This window comes from Octodon degus, unplaced genomic scaffold (genome assembly GCF_000260255.1).
Source record: "Octodon degus isolate 3935 unplaced genomic scaffold, OctDeg1.0 scaffold00027, whole genome shotgun sequence".
Classification (NCBI taxonomy): domain Eukaryota; kingdom Metazoa; phylum Chordata; class Mammalia; order Rodentia; family Octodontidae; genus Octodon; species Octodon degus.
In genome coordinates, this window is record NW_004524603.1 from 1,364,073 (window position 1) to 1,375,493 (window position 11,421).

Here is an 11,421-nt window from a genome sequence, read left to right on the forward strand (position 1 = left end):
CCACACTGTCCTGTGACAGGCACCCTGGGCAGAATGCTGGTCCACACAGCCAGTCATGGCCACCTGCACCACTGGATTCTGAGCACACGCCTCACCCTCCCTCTCGGGGACCAACAGCAGCCTCAGCTGGGCTGTCTCTCAGGCACCCTGGAAACGGCAGGCCCACCAGGGCAGGGGACAGGTGCCCTCATCACTTCCTGCCAGGGCCACATGGAACACTCTCTGAGCCCACCAAAGACTCAGTTGCTTAAAAATCTACAATCATGTCCAAGTAATCAAAACAAGAGAGCTGAACAATAATAAAATAAAATAAATACAACAAAATAAATAAAACTCTAGAACTGAAATTTGACAGACTGAGATTAAGCATTCAATGGGTAAATTTTACCATCTGACACTACTAAAGAAATGACCTATAAATTAAGAGTTAGTTTGAGCTAGGCATGTGGCACAGACCTGTAACCCCAGCTGCTCAGGAGGAAGCTGAGATAGGAATATGTCATGTTCAAAACCAGCCGGTAAGGCCGGTCCCAAATAGCTCAGGGGATTAAAGCACCTATAAGAGGCGCAGGGGTGGGGGGTTCAATCCCCTGGCCTGCTGTGCTGGCCCCACCCCCGGGGCGCACTGAGATGGGATTGAGACTAGGCATGGTGGCGCATGCCTGTAATCCCAGCTCTTGGGAGGCTGTAAACAGGAGAATCGCTACGAGTTCAATCTAACAGTGAGGCCCTGAACACCCTGTAGACCCTTCCCTAAAATACAGAGAAAACAAACAAACAAAAAACCCAGCTGGTGACACTTTCCAAGACTGACTCAAAATCAAATTAAAATAGAGGGAGGAGGCACACTCAGTTCTCTTGCCCAGCATGCAAGCAGCCCCAGGCCCAACCCCCAGTACGTCCAAGTCAAAACTGGGTGGGAGGAAATGCCCAGGCTGAAGCGCAGCTACGTATGTGCAAGGGAGCCGGAGGACGCCAGCAAAGGTGAAGCCTGTCTGTAGTTGACTCAGAAGGGAAGGGGACAGAGCAGATGAAGAACATGGCAGTAACTGCTCTCCTCGGCTGTCGCATTTGGGGAGAAGTGCTGATGGCTCTGCTGGGCAGAGGCCAGGGCCCTCCAGCACACAGCAGCCCTTACACAGCCAATGTCTGGTCACAATGCCAGTAGCAGTGAGGCTAGAGGCCGCTCCCTCACTTCCCAAAGCACCTGCTTGAGCCAGCCCTCTCCTCAGGTCTCCCAGGGGCCTGGGCACACTCCCTCTGCTAACCTGCACCATGCACCAGGCCCTCATCTACCCTACTCGCTGCCCACACAGCCACGAACTCTCAGTAAATGAGCTAAAATGGCCCGGGGAGATGGCTCAGTAGAATAAGCGCTTCCCTGGCAAGCATAAGGGCCTGAGTTCAATTCCCGGTTCCACCAAAAAAAAAAGAGCTAAAATAAAATGAAAAACTATCTAGAAGAGCAAGTAGAACAAGTACTAATAAGCCAGCCAGCCATTTCACAGCATCCTCAGAAAGTGTAAGGTAAAGGAGGAAAGAAGGAATGTGGCCTGCGGGCTCCTCTGGCCAGGGCCCTCTAGCCGGAGGAGACACACCCTGCTCCAGAAGGTGTCTGGGCCGCCAGGAGGCATCTGGGCTGAGGCCCCCCCGGCCAGCGCGCCCTCCCAGCAGCCTTTGCCTACCTTTCTCTCACCGTCCCAGAGCAACCACCTGCCAAGTCCGGCACACCCCAAGACGCAGCTATCACTGATGCGACACCTGAGAGCACACACTAATAAAACCCGGGCTTCTCAGGTGCTGTGGAAGAAGATACACATTCATGAGGAGCGCCTCAAAACTGGCTTACCTCTCTCTTCCTTCTCTCTTCCTGAGTGCGATGTAAAAGAGAAGCCTTTTCTTCCTAAATACAAAAAGAGAGAGAAAGAGAGAAGATCAGGGAAACAAGGTCCTAATTTCAAGTTTAAAAACACTCCCAAAGGTTATAGCATATCTTGGCCCAAACACCATTCTAAGAATAATGCAGTCAAACTGCCCAATAAATCCGCCAAGATCCCAGCCTCAGCTCAGAGGCTCAGGAGCGCCCCACGGTGACTGTGTCAGCTGCGGCCCTGTCTGCCGTGCCCAAGCCGGGACCTGGGGAGGTCCTGCGAGGCCACAGGCAGAACGAGGCAGAGGGAGTGGGCAGTGGGCTGTGCCACATGCCGAGGGGCTGGGCGCTGCCCACGTCAGACCTCTGCGTTACACACAAGCCCACCATTGTTGCAAAAGACATCTTTAACTACACATAATTTTGAACAAAACTGCTTGGTTTACAAAAGGAACTGGGATAATCAGTGGGAAAGTTAAACATGTTAAATAAAGAGGGTTCGTGAAGACCTGGCTTCACAGATGAGCTGAGTCTATGGGAGCAGCGATCTCGACCCTCAGATGAAGGCTCTGCCAAGCTCATCTCTCACAGCTGTGACACTACCTGACCCTGCAGCAGGTCAGCAGTAAGTGACAGCAAATGTCTCTGCTTCTTCTGCGAGGTACACTGTCTTACCTTCTAAGAAAATCAAAGATGGTCACATTTCACAAATATCATTTATTAAGATACTTTTAAATGGGGAAAATTATTCTTCACTAAGTATAGTGACACTGACTTAAAATTCTTTTTAAAGCGGTAAGGTACATAATACAAATTAAATTTCATTAGAATAAAAAGGTTTCATGGTCAAAACTGGAATGTGTGTGAAAAGTGAATTTGTGTCATGTGCTCACTCCCACACAAGCAACGCTCAGATATCTGCAGGCCACATGTGGGCTGGTGGCAGCGTGTGCAGCACCCACATGAGCGCCAACTAGGAGGCAGCTTTTGCTGCCTTTGCCCTCAGTCCACTGGCAGACATGAGCAGGAGCGCGGCACCTGCTCCGAGCTGTTTCTGGCCTCCCACGTGCTAACAGTGCTACCAATTTACACAGTGCAGACTGCTCGTGTAGAACACTCCTAGAGTGAGGCAAAGAGCAGGGCAGGGCAGACACACAGACAGTCACGTTGTTAACCTGTACTTTTAAGCAAACTGCATGTTCAGGACACAAAATCATTCAGGGCCAAGTATGGTGGTGCACACCTGTAATTCCAGTACTTGAGAGGCTAAGGCAGAAAGACTGCTATGAATTTGAAGCCAGACTGGATTACAAAGTGAGTTCAGGGTCAGCCTGAACTGCACAGTGAAATCCTGTCTCTAAAAGACAAAAAAAAAAAAAAAAGTCACTTGGAATGGGGATATAGCTCAGCAACACAAAGCCTGTCTGGCAAGTATAAAGCCCTGAGTTCAATTCCCGGTACCAAAAGAAGGCTACATTACAGGGCTGGAGAGATGGCTCAGTGGTCTAAAGCACCTACTTAGAACAAGCTTAGCAAAGCACAGGGATGGCAGTTCAATCCCCAGCACCACATGCCAGCCAGCCCCGCCCCCTGGTGGGCTGAGCTGGACACACACAAATAAATAAATAAATAAGAAGGCTACATTACTTCTCTCTATCCTTTCCAGGGACCTCTTCTACTCCATAACTTCTAAACTGGACCTGTGTTTTTTGGCTATGCACTGTGTCTGTCCATTTCCTCCAATACTAAAGACTCAGATTCCACAGACCCCATGCACAGGCACTCCTGGCCCCAGACCAGAAGGGCCTCTTTCCTGAGCACCCACGGACTGGTTTTGGATCATACAAATTTTAAACTAACACCTGGGCAGGGACCAGGGTTGGATGCCCAGTACCACCTGCTGGGCTGGGCCGGCCCTGCCCCTGGGCTTTTTGTCCAGCTGGCCTCCAGAGACTGGGCGTGGTGGTGCATGCCTGTAATCCCAGGGCCAGGGAGGCTGGAAACAGGAGCATCACTGAGAGTCTCAGCTGAGCTGTTTAGTGAGACCCTGTACCAAATACATAATAAACAAACAAACAAGCAAACAAGCTCATTCCTGGGTTTCTGCCTCCAGCTGCCCTGGGGGTGGCCTGAGGTCCACAGCCCCTCCCTGGTGGGCAGCCTGGTTGTCAGTGACCACAGTGTGGCGAGTGGTGCAGCCACCCTTGCATACCTGCACAAGAGCCACTGTGGGCACATACAGAGCCACGCTCATGCCCACAGAGTTCAAAGGAGCAGCACATCATCACAGGCATTGGTCTACAGAAGCCCACACAACAGAACACACCTGATGCCCAAGTCAAAAAGATCTTTAAAAAGACTACAAAATAATTCACCCATGAAAACAGTAGTCATTCTCTGTGACGGTTGGGGCCCAAATAGATAAGCATGTATTTCAGCATAATCTAAATTTTATATTAGTTTATAATAATAATAATAATAATAAAAAGCTCACTTAAAAAAATAAGGTACTGGGCATGGTGGCACATGCCTGTGATCTCAATACTCGGAAGGCTGAGTGACACAGGAGCAGGCACCATGAGTTTGAGGCCAGCCTGGGCTACGTATTACATCGTGAGCTGAAGGGCAGCCTGTCCTGTCTCCACAAACAAAAACAAAAACAAAAAAAGAGGTAATATCTTAAATCCCATTACAACAAATGCCTCTTCTTGGCTCAGCAGTTTAAGCACCTGCCTGGCAAGTGCAAGGACCGGGATTTGATCCTCAGTACTGCGTGCCGTGCTGGCCCCACGTGGTGCTGGCCACTGAAACCGGGCATGGTAGTGCACACCTGTAACCCCAGCACTAGGAGGCTGAGACAGGAGGATCATTATGAGTCTGGGCTGTGTAACAATACCCTGTACCAAATACATTAAAAAATATATTTTTTTAAACTAAGAAACAAATGTCTCTTCTCCTCTTATACCACAAACATATGCAAACTATGGCAGCATTTAATACTAAACCTTGGACACAACCTACTTGGTGGATCCACCAACAGGAAGGTGACACATTAAACACAACAAAACCACAAAAATAAAAATAACAGATTAAAAACAACATAAAAATGCTAATACAGAATCACTAAGATCAATAATTAGGTCAGAGCACTTTTTCCTTTTTATTTGAAGCCGAGGGGAGAGAAAAGCACATGCTTAGACTGAACAGACAGGGAGGAGTCGGTGAGACTGGGAGTTGTTTTGTGACCGACCACACAGATGCAGAAGACGCCAAATGCTGCACCTAACCCTAAACGAGAGCAGGGTGAGCGGGAGTAGCTCACACTGCTAGTCAGTGTGGTGTGGTACTGGCAAAAGGGGAGAAATTTACAGAACAGAACAGAGAACACAGACTTAACTGATCCTTAACAAATGTAATTCAACAAGGAAAAGACTGTCTTTTTAATAAATGAACCTGGGGGGGCCTGCCCAGTAGCTCAGTTGTTTAAGTGCCTGCTTAAGCAAAGCAGTCAGCCTCAGGGTGTTGCGGTTCAAATCCCGTTCCTCAGGCCCTACCACACACGACCAGAAGGCAATCTAAGCCAGTCTCCCCCCAAATAAATAAATAAATGAACCTGGTACAACTGGATATCCACAAACAAGAAGAAATATTCACAAAAGTTAACTCTAAATGCATCAGTGGGGGCCAGCCAGATAGTTCAGTGATTAAAGCGCCTGTTTCGCCTGTTTCGGGAGACAAAGGGATGGGGTTTGATACCCAGCATGCCTCCCAGCCAGCAACTGAGACTGGGTGTGGGCGCGCACCTATAATCCCAGCACTTAGAAGGCTGAAAACAGGAAGATCACTGAGTCTGATCTACACAGTGAGACCCTGTATCTCATGTTTTTTTTTTCTCAATAATTTTGAGAAATAGCAATGAGACAGTTTCAAACCAAACTGGTAAGACAGTTTCAATAATTAACACATTGCATACATTCTTTCTAGTGGTTTATCCCATGTTCTAAATGCAATAAATAAATAAAATACTCCAAAAAAAGAAACTTAACCCCCATCTCCCACTCTACACACACACACATGCATGCATGCACCCCTCAACTCAAAATGGATCACAGACCCTAGGACCCAAATTGCAGACTTCAAACTATTAACTCCTAGAAGAAAGCATAAGAAAACACTTCAAGAGATTAACTGGCAATGATTTTTGGGGGCAATCCTACCAGCACAGGGAACAGAAACAAATGAGATTATAGCTTATCAAACTAAGAAACTTCTGCACATTGAAAGAATCCACCAACAGTAAAGAACACCCTGCAGAATGGGCAGAAACAGCTACTCCCACTACTCACCTGGCCAAGGCTGACACCCACAATATACCAAGAACTTAAAAACTCAAAAATCGGGCACATGATCTGAAGACACTTTTTTTTTTTAATTGTATCACGTCATTTGCAAATAATGATTTATTTTTAAATTTTATTTATTTGTGTGTGTGTGTGTGTGTGTGTGTGTGGCCAGCTCAGCCCACCAGGGGGCGGGGCTGGCTGGCATGTGGTGCTGGGGGATTGAACCCCAGTCCCTGTGCTCTGCTAAGCTTGTTCTAAGTAGGTGCTTTAGACCACTGAGCCATCTCACCAGCCCAAGACACTTCTTGAGAAGTATAAATTGCCAACACACACATGAAAAAATATTAGTGCCAGCAAATGCATAATGAAATATAATCCCAGTACTATTTTAAAAAATGCTATTAAGAAGATGGAAAAAAGTATCTCATACACTGCTGGGCAGTGCAACAGAAACACAAATGACTACAGCCATTACGGACTAGAGAATGGAGGTTCCTCAAGAAACAAAACCAGATTGGCCAATCAGCCAGCCACCAGCTACCCTACCTACTTCTGGGCATGTCCAAAGGAATGAATCACCATATCAAAGCGAGGCTCACTTGCCCATTTTCACTGCAGCACTGTTCATACAGCCAAGACACAAAGTCAAGCGGGGTGCTCATCAACAGACAAAGAGAACACAGAACATGCACCCAGGGGAATACTGTTCAGCTATTAAAGAGAGACAGAGAGATATAGACAGACAGACAGACAGACAGACAGACAGAGAGAGAGAGAGAAGAGAGGGGAGGGAGGGAGAGAGAAAGAGAAGAGGGGGGGAGAGAGAGGGGAAACCCTGTTATAGCCAGTAAAGAGAACGGAAGTGGAACACAGGACTAGGCTCTAGGGTTCCACAGCACAGTGGGATGATAGGACAAAGGAGGGTAGAAATGCTAATTACTTAGATTTGATCAATAAATTCTGTATGTATGTACATGGTACTCTATAAATACACACAATTATTGCATGCTAATAAAATGCTTATAATTTTTAAATGGATAAAAGATCTAAATATAAAATACGAAACCACAGAACTACCAGATAAAACACAGAAGAACAAGTAGGGGAACTTGGCTTTCGTGAAGACTAGTTACAACATCAAAAGAGTGATTTACAAAAAAAAAAAAAAAAAAGCAAGTTGATTTCATTAATACTAAAATTTTCTGTTCTGGGAAAGAACGTGCTAGAAGAAAAGGATAAGCCAAACTTGAGAGAGAATAAGACAAATCTAAAGAGACTTGTACTATACCTAAAACATATGAAATAATACATCAAAAAAACCTCTTAAAAAGTTAAAAAAGCAAAATACCGCAACTCACAGCAACATGGTGGCAGCACACCCAGACCAGAGTGGGCCAGAACAGGCATCTGGCCACACCGAGTCCTGACACGTCCCTGCTGGCAGGCACGCCTCAGGTACGGCCACTTTGAAAGACAGGCGTTCACTTCTTATAAGCAAAACACTGCTCATCCTACGACCCTTAAGCGGTACGCAAGGATCTACACACAAATGCTTTACTCTTAATTATCCCCAAATTGCAATCTCAATGTCTTCCAGTGTAGGAGAATGTGCAAGAAGGGCGCACACCATCCAGTGTGGAACCTGGTGGTGTGGAGGGTAAGAGAAAGAAACCACAGGTCAACCAAGTACAACTTGTAACATTAGTAACAGAAACTAAAAGCTTCCATAATGTATCAGTTTATTCCTGTCAAATGTAACAATTGTACCAAACACAAGTTACAACTAACTGATAACTTTATGTGCAGGAAGAGAAAGAATAGTTGCCAACTCTACTTTCCTTTCAGTTTTTATTTTTATAAATCCTGCCTATTGATTTTTTAAAAATGAGCTATTAAGGGCTGGCCAAATAGCTCAGCAGATTAAAGTGCCTGCAATTGGGGATGGGGAGATGGCTCAGCGGAGTAAGTGCTTCCCTGGCAGGCACAGGGGCCTGAGTTCAATCCCCGGTTCTGCCAAAATAAATAAGTAAATAAATAAATAAATGAAGTGTGTGCAAGCAGGCGCAGGGGCCAGGTTCAATCCCCTGCCCTGCTGGTGCCAGCCCCACCACCGGGGCGTGCTGAGACAGCAATGGAGACTGGGTGTGGTGGCCTGGGCCTGTAATCCTTGGGAGGCTGTGGGACTGTTCTTATGATGCAGGAAGGTGGACAGTCTTCCTCTATCAGTCCAGCCTGGAACCAGGGCATACCAAACCTCAGCAGTGGTAATGAAATGGTACCAGCCCCTCCCCTGTAGCCATGACCCACTAAAGCAAGGTACCAACACGTGAGGGAGTGCATGGCAAATACAAACCCTCCACCTATTCCACTGTCTGGAAACCTAAAACTCTGAAAAATAACATCTATTATTTCACAAAGCAATGGGTAAACATGAAACCAATCTTAATTCTACAACCACTACTACCACCACTTTCTAGGGAAACTTAAAGGAGAGGACATCTTACTTAGTGAGTGTGTGTTTGTGGCAGGGTCTTGCTATGTATGCATTTCAGGCAGGCCTTGAACTCACTGTGTAGTGCAGGCTGCCTTCAAGCTCACAGCAATCTCCCTGCCTCGGCCTCCCAAGCACTGGAACCACAGGCACGCACCACCATGCCTAACTGAACAGGACATTTTAAATTTCTTCCTACAAACCTCTCTCTACACTCACCACCATCTCCTTCCATTTCTTTTCTTTTTTTTGGCGGTGCCGGGGGTTGAACTCAGGACCCAGCACTTGCCAGGCAAGCACTTATTCTGCTGAGCTATCTCCCCAGCCCCTATCTCCTTCCATTTCTATCTGAAGATATTCTCCTTCCACTTACACCTGATTCTGTCAGCTCATACCTCCTCCAGGACCAAAGTTCTGTCTTACCCATCTCAACTTGCCCCTTCTGGGTCCAAAACCCTGCTTGTTTCCCCACGGCCCAGAAAACTTCCTTGGAGCCTGAACCTACTCTCCTGCTGCCTTTCCTGGTCCTTTTCACACAGGCTGTCCTGCGGGACGTCCCACAAGCTGCACACCTTCAAAGCTCCTGCCCCGCGAGGTTCTCAGGCCCCATTTTCCTGGGTCCTAACGTGGCGGCCATTAGCTCAGCCTTGCTGCACCTCTGCAGCAGCAGCCGCCGGCTGCCCAGTGAGGCTCCCCCAACACAGCTCTCCCTCCCTCCTCCAACGTGGGACCCTCATCCTCTGTTCCGAGTATCGGAACAGCTCCTAAAGGACAGCATTCTAAGCCACTTGTCTGCCGACAGCTCCCACGTTGGTGTCTACTCAGATCTTGTCCCACCATCCTTGCCTGGGACCCACAGGACCTAAACATTCACCCTCAACTGCCTGCTCCCGGAGTCTCCTTCCAGACACCAACCAAGACTGTGGTGCCTGCACCAACCCTCTTCGCTCAGTGTGAAGGGAAAACATCCCCACTAGGTAGGTTTCCTCCCGAGATCTGGAAACCAGAAACCAGATGAGAGGCGTGAATCTGGAAGCTACACAATAGAAGGGCCACACGAGGGGGCAGCAGGACCTGCCTGCAGAGCCAGGCCTGCAAGTACTGAGCATAAGCACCCAACTGCGGTAGAGCTGCTCACCTTTACGTTCCATGAGAAATCACTTCTCTCAGAAACGCGTTTATGGGGCTGGAGAGATGGCTCAGTGGTCTAAAGCACCTACTTGGAACAAGCTTGGCAAAGCACAGGGACCGCGGTTCGATCCTCCAGCACCACATGCCAGCCAGCCGTGCCCCCTGGTGGGCTGAGCTGGCCACACACACACACACACACACACACACTAAATAAATGTTAAAAAAAAAAATAAAAAAAAAAATAAAAAGAAACGCGTTTATTTTTTAACTTTGCCTATTAAGCCAGTTTCAGTAAAGGTTTGTAACTGCAATCAAATTACCCCTAAAATAATCTTCTATGTATCACAGAGAAAAAGGTTGTGGCCACCGCGGCATACAGCTGAGGCAGGAGGCTCACAAGTTTGAGGCCAGTCTGACCTACAATAGACGGTGTCTCAAAAAACAACCAAAGAACCCTAAGAATCTTTCTAACTTTTAGTTGTTTTTTGTTTTGTTTTGTTTATTGCAGAACTGAGGATCAAACTCAGACTGTTGCGCTTGCCAGAGAAGTGCTTATTCTACTGAGCCATCTCCCTGGCCCCATAACTTTTAGTTTGAGGGAAAGGACTTACATACAGCCAAAAAGAGAACTAAGGAAAACAAGCAAATACAGACTCTGTGCTGACACTATCTCACCATGAGAATGGCCCAAACTAACAAGACTCCCAGGGCCTGCGAGATAGCTCAGTGGAAAAAGTGCTTGCCTGGCAAGCACAAGGTTGTGAGGTCAATCCCTGGGTACCACAAAAAGACAAACAAAAACAAAACAAAACAAAACAAAAAAAAAACTATTAACAGGATTCCCAACGTGACCTGCACAGCCAGGGTGCCAGCCCGCGAGTCTTAGCTGCACCAGCCGCGGCCCACAGCCACCCCACGGGAAAGCCGCTGGGCAGTGTGCTGCACACAGCGCGTGTCAGGTGCGACACAGCACGTGCCACGTGCGTGTTGTGTTGTGCAGCAGTAGTCACAGCAAACGCTGGTGACATGCAGGATGGACAACACAGATTCACAGTGGACCACCAGGATACACAGGACTGGATCTCTCTCTGAAACAAAGGCGCTGTAGGCAAGCTCGTGGGAAGTACACAGAGGAAGCAACCCTCGGGAAGAGGTAAGGTGCCACACCTTGGGGAAGAACACCGGAGAGGAACGCCAGGGCTAGGGTTTCTAGGCGCTGCAAGAGCTCCTCAGGCAGACGCCCAGGCTGGAGTCCTCCCCACCCCCAGGTGAGCACCCCACCTCCGCCCCAGCCTCTGGCCAGGCGTGCAGAGCTGGCCCGTAATACCCGCACCAGGACGCTCAGAGTGGAGGACTGCAAGCACCCAGCCAGCCTGAGCAAGCAGGGAAGTCCCTGTCACAAAAACTCAGGAGCCCGCCGCCTACAGCTGGGGACGAGGCCCGGGGTTCGAGCCCCGGCACAGGACCTCGGGGGGCGCGCGCACAGACAAAGGGCCAACTCTGCCCGCTCTCCTCGGGCCCCGCTGCGGGGACGCGGCCCCACCTGCGCCGCCGGCCGCCGCGGCTGCGCGCGCACCAGGCCCCTC

At 48.4% G+C, this 11,421-nt stretch overlaps 1 protein-coding gene across 1 annotated transcript in view; it reads right to left on the reverse strand.

Moving 5' to 3' along the window:
- Positions 1-4,124, reverse strand: part of Ube3c (ubiquitin protein ligase E3C) — a 94,200-nt gene extending 90,076 nt beyond the window's left edge. The window contains exons 1-2 of the mRNA XM_004629059.2: positions 4,083-4,124; positions 1,850-1,903 (exon numbers count right to left, since the gene is read on the reverse strand). Coding sequence (XP_004629116.1) covers positions 1,850-1,903; positions 4,083-4,124 — 96 coding nt within the window. The remainder of the gene's footprint in view (positions 1-1,849; positions 1,904-4,082) is intronic.
- Between the last annotated feature and the right edge of the window lie 7,297 nt (positions 4,125-11,421).